This window comes from Corvus cornix, chromosome Z, assembly GCF_000738735.6.
Source record: "Corvus cornix cornix isolate S_Up_H32 chromosome Z, ASM73873v5, whole genome shotgun sequence".
Lineage (NCBI taxonomy): Eukaryota > Metazoa > Chordata > Aves > Passeriformes > Corvidae > Corvus > Corvus cornix.
Window position 1 is genome coordinate 44462669 of NC_046357.1, and position 23846 is coordinate 44486514.

Genomic DNA, 23846 nt, shown 5'->3' on the forward strand with positions numbered 1-23846 from the left:
TGCCAGCCACTTCCTACATCCCCTGCCTGTGCTCAGCGCTCTGCAGCTCTGTCTTCCACCTGGACTTTGGCTGAGTGTAGGGGTCCTTTGCACAACTTGGAGCTGCCTAAATGGGACATGGGGCACAGGCGACTGGCATATGTTTTTATGGACCAAGATGAAAGCACTTCAGAGTAGCTGGCCATGGAACAGGAGGAAAGTTTGGACAGAGAAAACTCAGCACGGTGCTGTTGGTGTTTTCAGCTAAAGGGCCTGAGAGAAGACAAAATGTTTTCTTTTGCTTCTTTCTCTTCTGTGAGCAATCCACCTTAAGCAAAGAGTATGGAAATCAGAGTTTTATTCTGCTTGTAAAGCACTGTCTATAAAGCATAGACTAAGTCACCCGTATCAAATACTTTGTAAACAGAATAAGAGAAATTATCTGAATGTTCATGAGTTCACAGATAGTTATGAAAAATTCTTACTATGGAGGAGTTCAGAAAAATGATAGAGAAGTGGTGTTCATATGAATTTAAGTATCGCGCATTTAAATAATCTCTGCACAAAAATACAAAGTGCATGCATATGTATGAAATTGTTTACATGACTGGCAGCTAATTTCCCCCTACATTAAAAGAAAAGGAATCATGCTCATGTTTTCATCACTCCTCTTTCCCCATTACATAAATCAGAAACTCCCTTCTTTGCAATTCTTGTGCTCTGATGCTGCACAGTTTACTGGACGGTTTCTCTGGAGGTACATGATGTGCTGTCAGAGTAAGAGCTGTCACATCACCACACCTCCAACAGTCTTTCACTTCCTCACTGGAAAGCAGATTTTGGGTTTTGCCTCCTTTTCCAGACCTTAAAGAACCCCCTTTATGAAAGAATAAGTCTTTTCCATTCTACAACAGATAAGAACAATAGTCTACTTTTTATGTGTGTGTGTACATCCACGGGCAGATGAACAAATTAGACATCACAACCTGATCTGTAATATAGTACATTTTCCACACACCAAGACAAAGGAGCAGGGCTCTAGAAGGTTATACTTAATATGTGATGGAATACATTCTCTTAATTCACTTTCTAGACTCTCTGCTTGTGTGTCTACTTTCTGACTCACATGCTCATATGAAGATAGAGATGAAACACACGTGAGTACGTGGCCTGCAAGTAAGTCCTGGGCTAAACCAAAAAGAGTAGCAGCTGAGAAACATAGGAAGTACTACAGTTATCTGAGGTACACAGACTCAAGGTCAAGCCTACCCAAACCCACATGTTTGTAAAAAGTACATGTACAAACACATAAGAAATTGCAGCATGCGTGAATAGTATACCTTGAGCAAACTCAAAATACAGCTTGATTCTAAGCAGAAAATCAAGAGGAGGAAAAGCAATGAGAAATCACAATTGAACCTAGTATGAGTTATTTTACAAGAAGGAAATATAATCAGTACCTCAGGCACAAAAGATCTATTTCTGGTGTCCAGAAAATTTCTGTCTTACTATGTCTTAAGTCACAGTGGTCTGCTCTAAACAACAAAAAAAGCTAATCAGACTCTATAAACACACAGGCGTTCATGAACTCCCCAAACACCACGGTTTTCATAAAGAATCTACTCAAAGCAAAGCTCACAAACAAATTCAAATATCAATATAATTTTAATGTGGTTGAACTGAAGAAATTACTCTTATTTAGAACACTGGCCATGAAAGTAAAACAGTCCTAGCTCCCTATTTAGTATTCTGTTTTTCAAACACTTGAAAAAAAATGGTTACAAACTTCAGCCACCTTAAATTCATAAATACCTGTAAAAACAGGTAGTGAAATTAAGAACAATGCCTCCCCTGAGCATGCCTTAATAAAGGACATTCCAAAAGGAAAATGCACAGAGCCATGTGTAAGTACTGTAATCACAAGTATGCCCACAAGATACTCCTTTTCTTCTCTGGAAACAGACATGAAACTCCTTCTTGCTTAAAAGACAATCTGCTACCATCTTTTTACAGCTACAATATAATCACTGCCTAGTAGTTTTTGATAATTGACTAAATTTCCTATTTCAACTAGACAGGTGGTGGGAGTTTCTCTAAAATAAGTTAAGACAACATAAAAGACTTGCAAGATGCCTGTAACAATCATCCATGGAGCATTTTCTAGACTGTATTTACCATCCACAAGATGACAGGCAAAACCAACTTTGTGCTCAGCACTGAACTATTTTTTAGAGGATGCTACTTGCCAGGGAGGAAAGTAGGCTTTTAGGTCCTAAGTTCTTGGCTTTTATTCTTTAGAAATACTATGGATATAACATATCCTCATTCAGGATGATATGGGCCTAGATACAGATATTGAGGATATAGAGGCAACTTCCATAACACGCATTCATAAATCTTGTTTTTTTGAAAAAATACCCGAAGTTATTGCTAGCATTTACATACTTATTGTATTCTGCAGCAGTCTAAAAATTTACAGAGATTATTATCCTTGTCAGGAAATTAAGTCTGTAAGGCAGTGACCATCCAATTGTCTGGGACATGTCTCTTCACACTATTCAAGACTCCACAGTTAAGATTTTCCAAACTCTCAAAATGTAGGAGGTTTGTAAAATTCAGGGAGACACAACATCTGGATTTGCCCCCAGCTGTGGAAACAGACCAACTGATCATGTACTTCTTAAAGGATGGCATGTGAAACCTTAAACAAGGAGTGAGAACCTAATCAGTAAAACACTTTTGTAAGTCTCAGTTTCCCTAGCGCTTCTGTGCTTAAGGCATATCTTGCACTTAAACAATACCATTTAGCCAGAAAACCACTAGAGCAAATAAAGCCACTTTTCAGAATTAATTTGGCAGATAAATTAAAATCATTCCATCCAGCATGGAAAAAACCCCATCTGGTTTAACTACATACATGATTACAAAATAACTAGACAAATAAAGATGAAAATTATACACCTATTCTTAAATTATAAATACTTTTTATATAAACTAAGCTGCTTGCATAGGTAATGCAATTTCAAGACACAAGGCACAGAAATCAAAGCAGTACTGCCAGAACAATTATTTCAGCTGTATCCTTTTCATCTGAGATGAGAAAATAACACAATTAATCTTATTTAAATTCTCGTTATTTGGCAAGTTTTGTGGCAAGATCATTATTGGCTTTTTAATTTCCACCCAATTCCTGCAAAAACTGCAAAAATACATAATTTTATGGTTTTTCCAATGAAAGGCAAAAAATATGAAGTGTTTGCATGTCAAGTTTTAGATAAAGGCTCCTAATATGACAGCATCACCAATCTTTTATTGCTTATTGAACAAAGTAACTGCTAGGTATAAATGGGCTTGTGTAGTAAAATCTTCTTTCAAAATGGAAATGACCTAACTTTTACACAATGACCTTTCCTGGGGCTACACATGTAGATTTTTTAGGCACTAACTCAGCAGAGAGGAAAATATGCCAGCTGCCAAGATACAAATACCATTTCACACAGCACCTGTTTTCTAGAGCTCTGCCGAGTAAGTGACCTGATACAATCCTGCAGAATTGAGGAAATACCAGGGGATGACAGAGTAAAGAGCTATTCCTTTACTCTGAGTATGTATTCAAAAATTACCTCTATCAACAAAATTCTGAGATATCTTACTAGTTTTTTTACAAAGACACGTGTACTCATGAACTCATGGGCACTACTTTTGAGTGACAATTAGGAAACTTATGAAAAGGAATTACTGCATTTCATTACTGCAATTCCATTTAAAGAAGAGAAACAAACAGGTAGTTGTAAATCTTAAACAGGAGCTTTAGGAAACAAGAGATGTTTTACCTTTCATGAAACTTAAAACCATCAGATTTACTATTGAAAATACAGCAATACTATCAATTTCAAAACCACCACAAGTCTCAAGCTCTTCCTAAGCAGTCAGAAAGGAATTGATTCCATCTAGTGGCTGAACAGAGTTACAGACACTCAGAGAGATTTCTCACCGATTGTAAATTTGTGTCCCTGACAAGGAAGAGTGACACCATCACCAAACATGCACTGCACTTCACCTAATACAAAGAGTCTGACAGTGCAGGGATGGTGCAAAGCTGTTCTGAACAAAACGAGACCTGTAAGATATTTCTCATCACGGCATTTTAGTGCCATACCCCTCACTAAATCATGAAGCCCACGGTTTTCCTTCAGAAGCTTATTTGCTCAAATGTCTTTTATGTTTTTTACTCTGCCAATTAAAGGCAAAAGTATCTGTCTGAGGTACTTGCAGATTCCCATACTCTATACCTTGGATTCTTTAGGCTTTAGTGGTATATGTTTCTGTTGCCACAAATACCCATACACAGTGTAGTTGTGTAAACTAAATACCCATAAACTCCACTGTGGAGAGAACTTTTACTGAAGAAGTTGCTTAGCCTCTAACAGGGCAGGGAATTTAACCCATCTCCCCTAGATACCAGTCTTGTGTCTAACCCACCAAACTATCTTTTCCTTGATGTCCCAAAACGACACATTAACACTCTGCAGTTAAATTTCTCTCCCCCTTCTGCCTCTGAACCCAACAAAATCTGTGAAAACAAACAATGGAAATTTTGAGCATGGAAAGAATACTTTGACAACCCACCACATAACACTGAGATCAACAATGTAGATTCACTTGAGTCCCTTACACCTGCTAGGTGCATTTGTAAATATATGAAAATAAATGGCAGGACCTACCTGTAATTTGTGTTGTCATAGAAACAAGCAGTGAAAAATTCAAAGCTACCATGGAAATATTAATAGAGTAATTGGTGCCTGGTTGCAAATCTAAACAAACTTCAGGAGCTTCCTTCTGTGTGGAAAGTTCAAAGGTCATTTCATGAAAGAAGTTCTTCTGATACCAACGGTGGCCTTGCACATGAAACTGTAACCAAACAATCATAGCAAGAAAACTGAAATGTTATAATACATTACTTGCATTCAGCCACCTCATGCTCTTAATTAGAAGAAACAGCAGAAGAGAGCACTGCATACGGTGTGTCAAAACTGTTGACACTGATAGTTACTCAAATTCCAATGCTACCAAAATTTGATCCCTCTTCATGAGATCAGCCATTTTCCTGGTTCTTTCACTTCTCCTCCTAGTCTATCTGCTTTTTTATTACTACTGTAATTTCCCCCAGTCTCTATTTCATACAGGTTTCCAGTAACAGTTCCCTTTCATTGTAGTATACCCTCCTGGTGAGTAATAAAATAAGCTCACATGAGCACCTCTCCAGTTTCACCCTGAGGACTGAGACAAAATCAAATTCTTTTGACCCATGTCAAAATGCCAACTACATTCCACGATCTGTCGACAGACACCTATATTTCCAGGGAAATTTACAGGCTCCTGGGTTCTTTTTTTGTTTGTTTGTTTCAGTAGGATTTTGTGTTTTATTGTTGATGACTGAAATGATCATGAAGTTATTCATTTAAGGCCACTCCTGATCAAATGATTGCTCTGTTAAAGAAAACCAAAATCCTTGCTGTGTATTAATAGTGCACTAATTTGCCTTTAAATAGATCTCATGCCTTCAGATAATCTCTTAGTGCCTCCTTAAGGGAGGTACTTGAGACAGGGAGACTTGAGACAACAGCAGGTGGTCAAGAGTCCTTGTGACAGAGGTAGTTCATGTAGGAATTCCTTGCTGGGATAAGGGAAGACTGAAGGCATACCACAAGGCACAGGGAACTGACTCAGTGGAACTGGAATAGAGTTGTGTGAGGCCTGAACATGGAAAACTTGAAAGTATAGATAAGAAGAGCAAATTAAGAGTAAAGTATGGGGGAAAATAAGCAAGAAACAGGAGACTACAACAGAGTGTGGTCTTTCTTTGGCTGCTATGCAAGATTACTCTTTGGGTATTCATGAGACACAGTATTACAATGAAGAGCACTGCTAGCAGTGAGTGTTTGAAAAATTAGGTTTTTTCACAAAGGGGATTGATAAAAATTGCTTTCCAGATTCAAAACATAGATTGTCACTTACTGAGTATCTGTCTTCCACATCAGTTCCCCTGACATTTCTCCTCCATTTCAAGCAGGTATCATTAAAAATGAATACATTATTGAAAGCTTCCTTTACTGTAAAGACAATTAAAAAAGGGACCAACTTATTATAAAAACTACCTCCTTCAACCTAATTGAATATGAGTAGCTGAGAATAAAATTTTAAAAATGGTTTTTAATTTCATTCTCTTCTGAGACAGAGGTAGGTTATAATTTCTTTTTGAATGAATAAACAAGGTAAGTAAAGCATAATCATTTTCCAAAGAAACTTTGGGAAAACCCAAGCATGCTATTAAGGAAATCCAGCACACGATTTACTTGTCCAGGCCTAGAAGGTTATAATGACAGAAGGACCAAGGGTTCAGGCCTCCTGATGTAAATAAATTATCACAGAACAATTATTTTTCATAGTTGATGCCCTTTAGGAAAAAGCACGTAAGCAAAAGCATTTTTGTGAATTCCAAAAGCAATTATTTCTCAAGGTCTGTCTCACCAGAACTAGTATGTCAGAAGGCAAGCTTAAAGTCTCCTTGACTAAAATACTACAGAAATCCACTGTTAGAACATGCCTTCTGTACAATTACTGATAACTTCCAGAACCCTGTTAATCACTGCTAAACACAGGAGCATTGTCTGGAATGCTCATACCAGATTAGATTAGTATCACACAGCCAAGCAACAGGGAATTCTCCTACAGGCAGAGAATCATATTTCAAGGCAAAAAGTGGAAACCAGTAGGCACAGTACCACAGACCAAAATTCTGGAACATAGCCAGAAATGTCACTGTACCAATCCTGCCTTGGCCAGAATGCAAGTCCTGAAAAACCAAATTTACCAGATCTTTCCGAAGGGCACTTACTGCCACTGCTCTCCTTGCTCAGAGAGTCATTGGCCAACTGAACAGAAAGAAAACACCTTGCAGGAAAGGAGGATGCTGACAGTGGCTACACGCATGTAGTCAACATAAAGAATAATGAAGTCTAGGAAACAGCCAATTTTCCTGTCTGTTAGGTTCAAATCAGTGAACTCTGAAGCACAGTAAGTTCTTTTATAGGCACATAGAATACAAAACACAACCTACCCTTTGTTTGAATTGCTACTGTAACTGAGACAGTGATGTTTGTGGAAGAAATGGTAGTTATATTCACCACATAGTTACTTCCAGAGTTCAGATCTAAACACACTTTTGGATTATCTTCACTTGTACTGATGTTAAATATCACATCTTCTGAGAACATCTTCTCATCCAATCTTTGGCCCAGTATATGAAACTATTGAAACAAAGACAGTAGTGTGATTTGTTGTGGCTCTTCAAAATTCAGAATACTAGTTTATTTAATCCTACTAGTTCTTAAAGGAAACACAGGATTACATCTCGTTTAAAGTATCAGTTCAAGGAAAATAGATAGGTTTTTGACGAGCTGCAAAATGGCTTAATAAATTGGATCTTTATTTCTTCTGGCTGCTAAAATTATTGATATTTTTTCATGTATTTCTACAACAAATAGAAGGAATCCATTACGGAATCTAATCCAATCTATTGGGAACCTAATCCTTTGTGGACCCTAAAAATACCTTCAACTCAAATAGTAGGGTTTAAGCAAATATTTTTTTCTTGCTTACAGCACACAGATAGAAACTACATGTACTTGTTACTTTCTTTCCCTTTTGCTAGTTTTCCCCCCTTGGCCCACAGAAGCAGTTGTAAGACCGAACGTCAAGCAGCAGTAAAAGACAAGCTTCCCTAAGACTGTCCCTGTGCAGTGAACAAGAAATCTGTTGCTTGTATGACATGAAGTGACAGACAAAGTTCACCTTCTCTGGCTGTTCTGAAGTGTCTTTCAGATAGCTGAATTCAGGAAAAGCATGTGCACAGAGCACATTATACCAGAGATCCGCAGCTTGCCAGTTACCACTGGCTGTATAAAAACCAGTTTTGACCTGTTAGGGGAACTGGGGAGCTGTGTTTTCCATCTCAGCAGTGCTCAGTAAAATTATACAAACTAAAAATACTTTGGTTATAACAGAGGAGGAGAAACATGGGTTGTTTTCCAAAATTATTACCCAACCTTGAAATGTTTTCCACATTAATGTACCTACCCTGGACACCCTTTTATGTTTTCCCTTACTTGTACATACTAAAAAAATAGGAAAAAAACCAAAATCAAACAACACACACACAAAAAACCCCCTTTCTTGGGCTGTTACTGTGAAAACATGGGAATTCTTATCGTGTTGTTTTGGCTTTCTGTAACACTGACCAAATTATTTGTTTTGTTTCTGAGAATTTATACCTTAATTTTAATTCTCATGCTCAAATAGTTACAAAATCTGGTTTCTATTTCCATGAGAAACAGTTCTCAAATGTTCATGTATACTTTGGTTGAACCTTTTGAGCAAGGCACACTATTCCAATATACCTCGCATCTTATATCCAGTATCTGCAAGGGATACACTGCTCACTTGAGATGCTTGTCACAGACAGGGACAGAGCCCAAGTTTGCAGTGTTTTCTGTGGCAATGTGAGCTTGAGCTCTTCAATGGAACTTCACTAAAACATAAACTTATGCTGCAACCTCTGACAGATTCGAGCAGGTATTTAGGTGATTTAGTGGAATGAGACGCCAAAGCTTTTGAGCTTTTCAGCTGCCTTTAGAACAGGAATTTTCTTCTTTCCTAACCCAGTTAGTCACCTCTGGGTTTCTAGGTGTTTCACTGGGAAGATCAAGACAAACTACCATACAAACAAAACCCACAAAACAAATATTCACTGCTGAATCAGCAGATATAACCAGGCCAAAGCTACTCTCAACCTCAAACACTTCCATTACTGCCCTACTTACTGTGTATGTTTCCTGCATTCCCAGTCTTCCGGTTTTCCTTTGCCACCTCACACATGTTTCATTGAATATGGAGAAATTACTGAATAATTCCTCCTCTGTGAGCAAAAACATGAACACAGAAAAAATCATTACTTCTCATGCAAATCTTATGTTAGGAGCAATTGCTTATTTCTTACTTTTCCTGTGGTTTGGTCTTGGGGTTTTTTTTATTTGCTTTTTTGTCCAAACAGGAAAAAACAAAAAAAGTAAGCACATGTTAGGTAGAAAGCGCTCTCTTAACTGTGTTGGCTACTAAACTTAAAATAACAGGCTAAGTGAAGAAGCATGTCCTGAGCTAAAGACTGTGAAGTCCTTAAGCATACAGTCAGCATTACATGACCCACGAAGCTTCTAAGAAAGCTTCTGTATTAGACTGGAAAAGAGTTTATTTGTAGCTGAATGAATGTTTTGGTTCATTATTTACTTGGGTTGGTTTTTAAAAGGTGTTGATATTTTTTGTTGTTGTATAATATATAAAATTAAATAACACAGCAGAACGCTTTTCAAAACGAACACTATATTAAGACAATGGAGCCCACAGAACTAAGCATGTAGGAAGTACAGTTGTAGCAACCAGAGACACATCCCTCAATATACCTGTGTTAATTTACACACTTACAGGCGTAGGCTTGCACCTCAAAGAAAAAGCACAGCTAGGAAGATCAACTCATCCACTCTTGTTTTTCAGCAGCTCTCTCACTGCTGTCATTAGACATAGCGCAGTTGCTCTCATATGACAAGATAAGGAGGCATTCTCACAGGGCTAAGAAGAAAGCTCCTTCTGGTCAGAACTCAGATTGATAGTGAATGTGTTTACTCCTTTCCTTCACCAGCCTTCAAATTGCCATTCCTTTGTCGTACTACCTTATTTTCTTACTACATTTGCTACATGACCAAGGTCATACAAACCTCAACCTCATATAGATTCTAAGCTGAAAAACGCCTACTAGCTGCTGAGAAATTGAGAGGGATTTATATGACAGCATTGGTAGATACTTCAGGAAATATTCACGAAATAGCTGATATATTGTTTGACCGTAAAAGCAAGCACAGGTCAGGGTACTCTTCTTCTGTATATAAGCTTCATTGCCATCTCACAGGGGGCCCCTTGTCACATGTGGGCATCAAGCTGCCACTAAAATAAATCAGTATATTGAGAGTTTCTAGCATAAGCAGCTATTTAGAACTACAACATAACTGCAAATGTATTTTGCAGCAGTTTTTCTTTCTTTCTTTTTCTTTGATTATTAGAACTGCCATAAAACTTTTCTAACGTTATATTCCTCTCCACATATTCAACAAACAGATGCCTCACTCATTAGACCAGTTCATCTCCCAACTGATTTTAACTCTTCCATTCCACATTCATTAAATATGGAAATGCTGTTGAAAGCTTCCATGTTTCCAGGACAGAAGAAAGAGATTAATCTGCGTGTCCTCTAAAACAAATTTCTTACAAATGGGTGTGTAATTAATTGTATTTAAGTGCTGCCTATTCTTATCTCTATCTGTTTCACGGTACTGCCCAAAACCTCTGCAGTCTAAGGCTTCTGTACCAACACAAAGCAAAAGATTATGTTCAGTTGTTGTATTCTTTAAATCAGACACACTTTCGTTAAAAGAGTGGATGGCAAAAAGGACTCAAAGACAGAGGGAAAATGTTTCCATATCCATGAGATCTGAATTAAAATGCATAACAAGGAGGCGGCAGGGGAACAAGAGAGGGAGTAATCTGCAAAACTTCTCAGCAAGAAAACATGCAACTTGACTTATGAGTTTATAAAATACAACTAAAAAAAAAGGAAAACAAAACAGCAAACAACAAAAGGGATTGTGCTGGGTATTTAGGCAAGGAAAGAAATGTTTTACAGTGGCCTCCTCAGAACAAGGAAGACAGAACTAGTAGCATTTATTTTTCTGTAACTACATCCATTTTTTGTTATGCTTTCTGATCTTTGAGGTCAAGGCCACCGGGCAATGTCCATAAATTCACAGAATAGCTGTCAGACCTTTTCTCAGAAGTTTCCACTTTAAATGGATGTGAGTGAAAGAGCATGAAAACCTGTACAGAACAATTACCACAACAAAGTCTTGGATTTTCTGAGGAGACTGCTTTTTCTCCTTTACTCCAGCTGATCTCACAATCTTTGTTTGGATAACCAATATACAGAAAGGGCTTGGTTTAACATTAATCCCAGTAGCATACACATATTATCCAATAACAGCACAAAGGTTTCTTTGAAAAAAATATTCTGCAACTAGAGGGAGACAGGTTCCTTGAAACATTCCTTCTACTGTGAAATCTAACAGCGAGAGTGACTTCCAGAGCTTGGCAGCTTGCTTTGTGAAACACACAGAAGCAGACAGTAGCATCCAGGTCTTAAATGTATCTGGTTTTGATCAACAGCTTACACTCAAACTCACAAATAAAATAGGAGAAGCAAAGACCCTCCATTTGCCCATACCTCAGCACTATAAATTTTAATTTGTGATTAACCAAAGCGAGTGAAGTTCACTGCTACCCCACTGACCTTCAGGTTACCTTCATAACCTTTTTCCCATCATAAGAGAAAGTGTCCTAGAAACAACATGCAAATAAATACCTGGAGGCCAGGGGTGAAAGGTGGAAAAAAATCCTGGAGGAGTCAAATAGAGAAAGGCAGACTTGGGACAGGATAGAGAGATACAAATAGCACCTGGCTGTTGGCAGCCAGGAAAGACAGGTGCTGGTAAACACAACACAAATGGTAGAATGCAAAAAAACCCCAAAAACCAAAGAGTTTCAACAGCAACAGTGAGTGTCAGAGGGGGAGAAATTATGTTAAGAAATTCAAAGATATCAACCTTTTTAAGCAGATAGAATCAGATAGAATCAGCTCCACTCTGACATTTATCTTCAGCAAGTAGCTAAAAGAGAATCCACACAAGCAAGTTCAATTACAGAGCTCTTGCCACCTATCCCCCCACATACTAGCCATTTAGTGGAAAGAAAAATCCCAGGTATTAGATTTCTTTGTATATTTTTGCCTGTTCAATTCTGTAAGTGGTGAATGATGCTACAAATGCCATCTGCTACTTATACAGACCATATTTTTTCAATTAAATAAATGAAAATATCTCAATGATGGATGCCAAGAGGATGCTGCCAGACTCTTTTCAGTGGAGACAGGACAAGGAGCAAAGGCCATAAACTAAAACACAGAAGTTCCACCTCGACATGAGGAAGAACTTCTTTACACTGAGGGTGGCAGACCACTGGAACAGGCTGCTCAGGGAAGCATGAAAATATTCCAAACCCACTTGGACGTGTTCCTGTGTCACCTGTTCTAGGTGACCCTGCCTTGGCAGGGAGATTGAACTGGATGATATCCAGAGGTCACTTCCAATATTAACTGTTCTGAGATTCTGGGAAACCAAGCACTTTTACTCCCCAAGGAAAGAAGTTCTGTGAGGACCAGCTACACAGGATGTCCAAGTTCACACACTGAGCACATTAGACAGAAAGTATTTTAACTGCTGGCTGTTCTCTGCACTTCAGTCTCCTCATTATGTAAGTCAGAGGCTGGTAAGAAAGACTGTAATCCAGCTGACTACTGCCTCACCTTACTGATTAAGGAAATCCAACCAGCATCGCAAGTAAAAATAACTTTGTAAAGATATTTTTAACATTTAAACTCCCTACTAATAATATATCCCAATAGACAATGCACCAAACAATGCAAATAAAGGGCATTCCATAGCAATCACTTCCTAAGAAATGAAGAAACTAATTGTCAGAGAATTTCCTGAGGATATTCTCTTAACTGCCTTATTTCTAATAGAGTTTTTCAGGCAGCAAGAAAAGACAATTGGTTTTACAACTTCTATCATAAATTATTTCAGAATGGTACATAATTTTCTCTCATTTTAATGGGAGTTACTGATTAATTATACACAATTACACTATTAAGAACATGTACTTCACAAAGACATCATTGCCAAAACAGAAATTTAATTTAATTTTAAAGCAATTTGTTATCTCTAGCAAGTATGAAAAATGTAGAAGTCAAGAAAATGCAAGATTTTGTAATAACTTCCTGCTGATGATTAATTTTCCTTTAAAGGAGTCTGGACTAGTTAGGCTATTTTTGTAAGTTTTTTCTTCCCATTGTATTTGACCATAACTTACTTTTTTGGTCCTCTGATCCAGCAGCTAGTGCTGGAATCTGGCAAAGCTCTTGCTGAAATCCACGGTAATCGTATGAGTGCAGTCTGCATGTTCAGGCCCTTCAAAGCTTCAGAGCACTCAAAACAATTCTTGGCACTGCAAAGACTGACAGACCTGACTAACTTAGTCACCCTACACAATGTTGGCTTCAAAACCAATTTACATAATGTGAATTTCCTAAATGAAATATGAATCATGACTTCGGACAACAGCAGTTCCATTTCCACTTGGACACTACAACAGCTGAGAGAACGGCTTTTCTGCATACCTATTTTATTTGATGCCACCTGTTTTATATTCTCTGTAAATGCTCAAGAAGTCAAGTGAGGGAAGAGAGGCCTCATGCAGTAAGTCTGTGTGAAGTGAAGTGGCAGCAGTCAAGGACAGATTTCCAGTCCTATTGAAAACCATGAGGATGTTTCAAAGCTAAATGAACACTATCTTCTGCAAAAGACAGCACTGCTTCTTAGAAACTAGAGATGGACAGTGGTAGACAGCTCTTCCACAGGACACAGAAGAACACTAAAGAGCACAACAGTCAGAGTCCAAAACATCTGCTAGTTGTTGCTGTTAATAAAAAGGCAGTACATCTTGTTTCCAAGCACACAGTATGACAACACCTTTATTATAGCTCTCCCTTCTCAGGACTCATTCTTTAATAAGAAAATAATTCTGGAATGAAATTCAGACAACTAGATCTAGGCCGGAAAGGCAACCATTAACAGATTTTGCTTCAGTCATTATGAGAAAAGAACAAAAAACAAACAAACTACAAAAGAGAGAGAGAGAGAGAGACAGGGCTTTGAATTCAATTGTCGCTACTTTCAGTGGAGTGCACTTCACAGTATTAGATTCATAAGAAAATATTGGTAAATGCCTTCTGCCCCTCTGGTGACACTCCATGGGCTTCTAAGTTGAAGGCTCTTGGTGAAGCAATAAAACTCCTGTCCCATTAGTCTCCTTCTATTTGAGATAAAAAGCAAGACAGCTATAGAAAGATCTGTGACATCCAGTAGAAGCTGCCGTATTGTTAACATTCTCTTCTGTGACCTTTCCATCCAAAAGTACCACCACATACCCTACATCATAAATTAGAAGGGGATTTCTTGCATTCTTTCTCCTGTTCCTAACTTCTGAACGGGAATGACAAACTAATGAAACTTCAATTTAAACAGCAACTTTTTACAGTAATATTTACCTTTGCATACATATGTAATATTCTCCCATGACTGATCTATTGTGCATTCTGAAAAATTCCTGTCTCCATTGAAATAATATCCTTCTTGACACTGATAGTACACTCTGCTCCATAGAGTGGTAGAGTTGTCCCAGGTCATTTTTGTGTGTGGAATCAGCAAAGGTTTGCCACAGTCTATTTCTGGAACAGAGAAAAATAGGAAAATGAAACCTTGAAAACAGGCAAGACATATCAAAGTGTTTAAGATGGAGGGATGAACTGTCCCAGCAAGTTACACTTCAATTTTTTCCATTTCTTAGAGATTTCTAGAAGTCAGGCCAGTTTATCAGAACCCCAAATTTTGTGACTGGAGACTTTCCAGCAGGGTAGGGCATTTATCCTACAAGGCGACCCGTAAATAAAACGAAGTGACCTGATTAGGAATGGAGAGCAAGGATCTTAAGGAAAATTTTTAGGAATAGATCTATCTTCCCACAACACTCTCTTATCCTCCACATGCTATTTATTCCTTTATTTTACCTACCATTAGTAACAGTAGATATTAAAAAAGACACATGGTCCAAGGAGTGTCGTGAAAGAACAGCATCAGGAACGTTATGTTCCTTTGTCAGTGTATTTAGTTCAAGGTTTGAAAAAAGAAGCTGCTACAGACAAGACAAATGAGCAATTCTGAGGGAGAATTTGATTGATTATTCAAACCACTTTACAGATAATTAGAAAGCTGGAATAATGAATTTATAATTTAAGTCATCTGCTCAGTTTTCAGGGGCTTCATAATAAAAACAGGGAACAAAAAGAATAAAAAGTGAAGATCAAATAGATGGAACAATATTATTTAGGGTAAAATATGCTTTTAAATCCACAATGAACATTATACCTCAATAAAAGATTCTTCACCACTTCAGTTGTAAGAAGCAAACACGTAAGAATTAAAATCTTACCCTCATTAAATCTTATATGGAGAAAACAAGTTCTTTTAAAACCATTTAATAATTTTAAGTGATTCTGAAATTCTACTCAAAATAAGGAAAGCAAAGAAGAAAAAACAAAAGCTTATAGAATCACGATCTTTACAACCTTTACAGGAAAAATTAAACATACGTATTGCAAGGGGCAATACATCCACCATCATGACCACCTTCCTTTTCATACCCCAATGTGTATGAATGCATCTATTATAAACCATCAAAACAAGCCTTGGAACAACTAATGCACACACCAGCATATGCTTAACTCATAGAAGGACAGTATGTGACGAGACACAAAAACTTGTGCTGTTCCAGCTACCTGCCCACGGCTGTTCTGCAACAGACCGAAATGCAGAAGCCCATTTCTGTGTAACACTGCAAGCCTCCTACTTAGACTCATGACCCAGAACAAGAATATTAAAGGTCACTCTATAAGTAGAGACTGGTTATAACATACAAATTGAGCACTCAAAAGAATTACTACATTTGATTGCAATAAACTGAAAGCTTGACCCTGGTGGATCAAGCTGAAAAGATATTGATCACCCAACAAATAGAAAAGTGAAGCTGTGCAAATGTGAAAACCGACTAAATAATGTAATTATCCTTAGGTCTCCTAATTAAGAATATGAATTTAAGATTAAAAAAATGAGTTTTTTAAAAAATGTGCTTCTGTGTTTCATCTTATTGAGGAACTCCTTAGGCTACATTCTTCCAAATCATAGCACTATGAGAGACTTGACTCATCTGAAATAACAGTAGAATGCTTGAGCAATCATAGTTTGCAACTGGAAACTGTCCAAATATGGGAATTTTGAAGGGATGTTAATGACAAATAGCACTTTGGTTTCTGATAGTGTCTTCAGCTGCTACCAGAAAAGTAGAATAGATATTGAACTAGAAAAATGTCAGCAGTTTAGGCTGTATTTTCATCTCATGGTAATCCCAATGCCTGACGTGCATTGGGATTATGTTCTTGGAATGTTAACTTTTAACAATTTATTGCAACTTCATTAGCAACACAGATGAAAAAAACCCTGTTCAACATATGGTTTTTGTTTTGTGACTGAACTTTCTATGCCAAAAGATTGTACAAACTGAATGCCCAAAGAGAACGACTGATATTTATAACAGTGACTTAAATGGTATTTATGCTAAATAAATCTGAAGGCAGACTTTATTTACCTTTGCACACCAAATCAGGGCCATCCCACTGTCCTTTGGCATTGCAGACTGCAGTGTGACTGCTGCCTGCCATCAGGTAACCACGAGCACAGTCGTAAGTAACTTCACTTCTGTACGTGGTCCCACTTACAGATGTAGGGTGAGCGTTCGAAACAGAAGGTGGAACCCCACAGTCCACACCTGAGGACATGAAGGAAGAGGAAGGTAGACTTGTTCATCAACCAGCAGGAGCAATGACAGCTGCTCCCATAAGCATTTCTTTCATCTTTACCAGCTAACACTCTCCTCCTGTAGTAATACAGCACTTCCTCAGATCCTCTGCAATATTCCCACTGTGACTGACAGTGCTGTAGCAACTCCAAAGATCTGCTTCCAAATGAAAGGACACCTTTCTGCCTTTCTCATGGCATGCTAAATCTGTGACTCCCTCCTCAGTCTAGTTGCTGGTACACAAAAAAATCCTAGTTTTGTTCGGAATCTTTAAAGATTCCCCTGCTTTTACAAACCTGATTACATCAGATAAGCTTTTTCTATACCATTTGCAATGAGCAGCACCCTGAGGAGGGCAGATGAGCAGAAACTGCCTTTAGAAAGCAGAACTTTAAAAACTGTACAAAAACTATGTATATGCAAAACCACAGAAAACGTTACAACATACAACACAAAAGTTTCCTGTTAAGGCAAGATATTCAAAATACACTGTAATGGTTGCTCTACTCACAAACATGCTGAGTTGTCATTGACAAATGCTTAATCAAAGAAGTCAAGTAGCACACACACACGCAAAAAGAAGATTTGTTAAAGGTACAGTTACTAGTATTAAAAAAAATCAGATTTGCTGGTTTTACAAAAAAGGGAAGTCCTAATTGAAAACCAGGAAAAGAGCTCGCAATACAAAGGGAAAATAAGTTTGACATTTCAGACTTTTGGCTGTTTCTTGGTGTATCATGTATTTTCTTTCAATTAACAACAAGAGATGTGCAAAGAAACTCTAAGCTGACCTACTGTTTGATTGCAGAAATTTTAAAAATCACATGAAAAAGCAACTTCCGAAAAATATTAACAAAAATATATATATCAACAACTCACACTAATTGCATTCCACAAGCTTTCTCTAGGGGCTTCTTGAGACTCTGGGCACTCCCTTTTGTGTTTTCAAACTCATTGTCCTTTATTTATTTTTGTGGAGAAAATTGTTACTTTCATTGTTTTATAATAGTATTATCTTTTCTTTCTTATGAATTTCTAGTGATAGTTAATATTTTACCTTTCCCAGACACATTGTTTTAGCACCCTTATTTTAATTTATTCACTTCCCATAAATGTTCCATTTCTGTCCATTCTCAGAGAAAAAAAAATAGAGAAAGGGAAATAATTAGAAACCAATGACTTTTGTCATTTCAGAGAAAGAGAGAGAAAGAACTCTTCTCACTAAGTGACAATTTCCAGGATGACAATTCTCCCCTGTAGAGTTGTTATATACAGTGTATGTTCTGTTATCTAGCGCTTCAAGTACCATTTAACTAATATACAGAATTTTCTAACTACTCACAGGAAGACAAAAAGAACCCTGAACTTGTAAACAGTAATATTGCCACAAAATGGATGATTAGAACACCAAGGCAAGTGTATGTTTTAACAACAGTCACAGGAAACTTAACTCTTCAGAGATGTGAAAGTGTTTGTTCATGCACAAATGCTATTAAAACCACGATGACTGGCCAGAGATGAGGAGTGCTATGATGCCTCTCTTTTGCATCTACAGTAAATCTTTAGAAAAAACTTCACAAAATGTGAGGAAAATTGATGTTTTCATGAGAGGTCAGTGATGCCTTCCAACTCAGTGGCCTTTCCTGTGAAATGCTAAAGAAATCTAGTTTTGTAGGCCTCAGTTCACATTCAGGGACCAGCATCAAAAATGTCACTACACTAAAGAAAAAGGTAAACAAAAACATGTCCTTTTATTTTCTTCTTTTTTTTTTGCAAATAACCAGATCTTGAAAAAAATTTCCTTCAGATTGTGAAAACAGTCTACTATCTTCACAAACACACTTCCCATGCATAAACCCCCATAATGAAGAATTTAAGAAAGATTTAAGACTCTTTTCACCTTTACAGCTTAAAGTGGCAGGTTCCCAAGTTTCATTTGCAGTGCAGTATGAGAACTTTCCTTCGCTGCTGTAAAACCCTTCTTGACACTCATAATGAACTGCACTTCCTGGTAGCAAGCTGTAGTTCCCCACAATGTAGCCGTGCTTCATTTCAGGAGGGGAGCCACATCCGATTTCTGCAAAGAGACTGGGTTAAAAGATTTCATAGTACATAAATCACAACACTTAACCACTTTAAAATTAGCTGAACTAGATGGTCACATCACAAAATACACCTGTTCTGATGAATCTGAGGGGTTGCCAAAGAGGTAGAATATTAAAGTTGAAGAATTGTCCCGGCCACAGTTGGAGGAATACAGGGAAGCAGTTATTGAGCTACACCTTTACTAACATACAGCTGGAGCCATTCACAACACCAAGATGAGACACTGCAGTGTGATGCTGCTTTGCATGGGCCAGTCTTGTTACAGCAATGGCTGAATGATACTTCAGCATCAGAGGAAAGTTTCAGGTCCCAATGCACAGCTTTATTTCCCTGTGGATGAGCAAAGTGAAGCACTTTTCAGCAGATAAATTGAAAAGAAATGTTCTGCCCCTCAAATCCTTCATCTCATTGAAACAGCCTGCATACAAAAGCTCCACTCCTCCAGCACATCTGCTTGGACAGGGCTCCCTTGTGCAACTCTGCAAGAAATACAATCGGTACAGACACTCTACTTCACCACAGAATATAGAGAGGCAAGTCAGTGAGATAAGAAGCAGGGTTATCAGCAATTCTGGCAAACAAAGTGGAGCACTCCAGTCAGAAAAACTGAGCAATTACAGGCTGTGAGCTTTACTGATGGTTCTGGCAATAAATCGGAAATAAAAGCTGAATATAATCTAGACAGCTCCTTCCACCTGGGACACCTGAGTTCATTACATACTCTGATATCTACAGCCAACACTGCTAGCAGTTTGCATCTGTGAAAACTGACACTAAAGACAGATTTTCAAATTGAAAACATGGGTTTGGTTGAGGTTTTTTTGTTATGGCAACATAAACTGAACCATTAATTTATGCAGGAGGCACAGTATGTAATAAATTGCTGAATTGTTATTTTATTATTCCTCTCCCCTAGGCTTGTTTCATTCAATTAACCTCTCTTATCAGCTATTTAGTAGCTCTTCTCTTCCCCTTTATGCAGCGTGATTATATAAACAACTGGATTACAACACACTTCCTTTTCACTCAGAAAGTAACTATGTTACTTTCATAGCATTATAAGCCTCTCGGACCCTGCACCTCTGAAGCACAGCTGAGAACCTGAAGGAATATCTGGTGTTAACTCTAGGATCCTGACATCACTGGGACAAACCAAATACAAGAGGAGAAAAAAAAAAAATCATACAGCAAGCAAAGTCCAGACACAGGGTTTCTGCCCTGGAGAAGTGCAGGCCAGAACAGGCACTACACTATGGTGCAACACATGTTTTTGTCTGCTAGCAAAAACAGCATCCAAAGACTCTCACCTTTGCATGAAACTATGTTTCCATCTTGATGAAAAGAACGCTCTCCATTTTCTAATTTATAACCATCATTGCAGTAACACATGTAGCTTCCTTCAGTATTCACACATCTTGCATTGTGACCACACAGCCCAGATTCCTCACATTCATCTATATCTAAAAATTCAGGGGAAAATAGAATCACTTCATAACAGGGTTTTTTGTTTTAAGTAATTAATATAGGGCCCAAGCTTAACTCTTCCATGAAGAGTTCTACCCAGCATCTCACGGCTCTTCTGGGATAACAAAGGAGCTTATCATTGTCTCATCTTCAAGCATCTGGAAAGAGGATTGTTGCAATTTTGTAGCTAGCTATCTTTAGAATTATTGCTGGTTTACTTGACAAATAGCTTCCAATATTATCTTCTGCTCAAACAATTCCAGAAAAATCCTGTATTTGCACATATCTTGAACAGTTACAACAGATCATCACTTTAGCAAGGAACTGAGTACACTAAACACAAATATTACATTCTGGGGAATCATCCTATTTCTTTAATCTAGCTGCTGCTGCTGCTTCTGAAAAGATCATTGTTTGAATGAGACTGTGAAACAATGATTTGTGATATAGCAGAATTCAAAATGGAACTAATTCATAGCTGTTATGAACCTGGATGTCAAACGAGTGCATTGACAACAGAAAGTTCTCTAATGTAGTGTTAGAAAATAAATTCTACAGTGATGGGAAAAAAAAAAAATATCTGTGCAGTAGAAAATTAGGTTTTGAATTCATCATGCTCAGGATTCTTTGTGATGTCTACCTGTACAGTTCGTGCCATCATTGGGAATAAATGTCTTGTTGTTGTTGGAGGCTCGGTATCCATCAAGGCAAACACAGTAAAAACTTCCATGTGTATTATGACACAGTGTATGATTTCCACAGATTTTGCTGGCTCCAATCTGGCATTCATCTTTATCTGTCAGTACATTTAAAAAACATCAGAGAGAGATTAAGAAAAGTGGGGTATCCTCCTCTCCTCACTCATGCTCAAGTAACCAGACTTCTCCTTACTGATTTCCTTTATAAATTATATGGGATGTAAACACTGCTAGTAAGCTGAAGACCAACAGAAATTGTTGTCCCTGGATAAAAATGAGAGTACAGTTTTGTGACACAGCTTAAGTTGATCTAAGAGTCCAAGAGCTGCTGAAACCAGAGGACCCTGCTCTCTTCTTCTGCTCTTCCTTATGGCATGCATTTCATGGAACACCTGGGTGGGGACAATCCCAAGCACAGTCTGGGTGGAGAATAGATCAAGAGAGCCCTGTGAGAAGGACTTGGGGGTGGTGGTGGATGAGAGGCTGGGCATGACCCAGCCATGAGCACCCACAGCCCAGAAAGCCAAACATGTCCTGGGCTGCATCCAAAGCAGTGTGGGCAGCAGCGAAGGAAGGGGATTCTGCCCCTCTGCTCTGCCTTGGTGAGACCCCACCTGGAACACTGCATCCAGCTCTGGGGTCCCAGCGCAGGAAGGACATGGACCTGCTGAGGCAAATCCAGTGGAGGCCATGAAGATGAGTGGGGGCTGGAGCACCTCTCCCACAAGGAAAGGCTGAAATGGTTGGGGATTTCTGAGTCTAGAAAAGAGAAGGCTCTGAGAAGCCATTATTGTGGCCTTCCAGTACCTAAAGAGGACTTACAAGAAAGCTGGAGAGGGACTTTGGACAACACCGTGTAGTGATAGGACAAGGGGGAATTGCTTCAAACTGAAAGAGGGTGGGTTTAGATTTGGTATTATGAAGAAATTCTTCATTGTAGGGGTAGTGAGGCACTGGAACAGGTTGTCCAGAGAAGTAGTGGATGCCCCAATGCCCCATGACTGAAAGTGTCCAAGGTCAGCTTGGATGGAGCTCTGAGCAACTTGCTCTAGTGGAAGCTGTCCCTGGCCATGGCAAGGGGGTTGGAATTGTGTGATTTTTTAAGGTCCCTTTCAACTTAAAGCATTCTGTGATTCTATGTTTTTCCTACAATGAGAGAGCTGAACTCTGTGCAGGGGCCAGCAGCTGCCAGTGCTTTGTGAAAGAAGGGTAAGAGATGGAGAGGAAAAGATCACCGGTGAAGGACCACCCCCTTTAAGCACCGGTAAGCTATTACATACACTGAGACACAGCATTTGACATTGTTCTTTGATTCACATTGATTCATCATGTATGAGACGGTCTTAGAAGGACACTATCAGGCACAGTAACAAAACAATGTTAAACAACATTTCTGAACATGTAGAAGTCTTTTGGTAAGAAAAAACAATCCACACATATTCTATGTTTGGGAAATTCTGCCAGGAAACAACAAAGATTTTAGCATGCTTTGAAGAATTCATTAACATTACTTGAAAAAGAGCACTTTAGGAATTTACAGAGTTTCTTTCCATTTCATAGACAGGCAGCCTACCTTGACAGTGGGTTCTTCCATTGCCTACAAATCCATAATTGCAGATACAAACACTTTTTCCTCCACTTTGCTGACACGTTGCATGAATGTGGCAAGTTGCACAGACATCAGGAACTGATCTGTTCACAATACCTTTAAGGACAAAAAGACACATTTTTTTTTAAGTACCTTACAGGTGGCATGGTAGGGCAACTGGCAGAGAATTTAAAGTAGAGATAAAATCCCGATTAAAACACAGAATAGACTACTACCTCCTCTCACCTCATTTTCAAACTTAGAGGAAAACCACAGCTATTGTATTAAAAGACTAAAGATGAAAACTGAACAGAGAACATTAAACAAGTAACTACACTGAGCATTTTTGTCCATCCTTCTCTTCTCTGACAACAAGGAAAAGAGCTTTTCAACAGTCAGAAGGGTTTAGAAGGCATATAATAAGTAGCTCTATGCAATATTATTAATCTTTTGTCCATATCCATTTGTTTCTCTTTTGTCTTTATTTTTGTTTCTTCTGTTTTGTTGGGTTTTTTCCTATTATTTACACATAGACATTTGGGATACTTATCAATCTCTTTGTATCATATGTCATCCACATGTATATGGTAAAAATGTTATTCATAAGAATGTTGTGAATACTGCCAGGAGTAAAATTACGTAAAGTAATTTTAGAAATTAATTTTTATTAAAAGTGGTTTAGAAGCATACAACATATAAACTAATTTACTATAATCTGACAAGGCTGCAAATATACATGAAATTATGATAAAACATAAATTTATTCTCCTCTTTGTACTCATATTGTCAGGGCATTTTGTTCACTTTCCTCAATTGTTTTGGTAAGCGCTCCTTGTTATCACACATACCCTCGCCTTCCAAATGACAAACGTCAAAATGGATGGGTTTAATGTAGACAAAGCATGCATATGCCTACATGTTTTTACATTTTAAAAGAAAGAACTAATACTGCACAAGCTGATGTCTCATGGTGCTTGACACAGAAGTATGGAATTTTTTACTTTTCTAAGATAGCTTAAACGGATAAGAGTACTAACATCACTGTATGTTTAACATCTCTGACAAAATTTTGACGACTCTACAATGCCTGAATACATAACCGTAACTGGATGAAGAAGGCAGCTGAACACTCTAGCTGTTTTTAGGCAACAAATTTATCACTGTGGTAAACCTGCCCTTCCACATGCACAGGGTTTCAGTTTTACTCACAGCGCATTTATGAGTGCCCTAGCCTATGGGAAGCATCATCGATTCCTACTCCTAATTATCCATGTTTTTATATATTTGTGTGTGTGTGTTTCGGATAAGAACAGGAAACAAAA

The 23846-nt window shown here is 38.1% G+C and overlaps 1 protein-coding gene across 4 annotated transcripts in view; it reads right to left on the reverse strand.

Moving 5' to 3' along the window:
• Positions 1-23846, reverse strand: part of SUSD1 (sushi domain containing 1) — a 46809-nt gene that overhangs the window by 17774 nt on the left and 5189 nt on the right. For 2 of the 4 annotated variants that reach the window (XM_010401320.3, XM_039567336.1), the window contains exons 2-11: positions 22510-22641; positions 20879-21034; positions 20082-20234; positions 18569-18745; positions 16459-16638; positions 14306-14485; positions 8862-8956; positions 7100-7289; positions 5998-6092; positions 4704-4890 (exon numbers count right to left, since the gene is read on the reverse strand). In XM_010401320.3, coding sequence (XP_010399622.3) covers positions 4704-4890; positions 5998-6092; positions 7100-7289; positions 8862-8956; positions 14306-14485; positions 16459-16638; positions 18569-18745; positions 20082-20234; positions 20879-21034; positions 22510-22641 — 1545 coding nt within the window. The remainder of the gene's footprint in view (positions 1-4703; positions 4891-5997; positions 6093-7099; positions 7290-8861; positions 8957-14305; positions 14486-16458; positions 16639-18568; positions 18746-20081; positions 20235-20878; positions 21035-22509; positions 22642-23846) is intronic. The other 2 variants (XM_010401321.3, XM_019286873.2) reach the window with 2 other exon arrangements.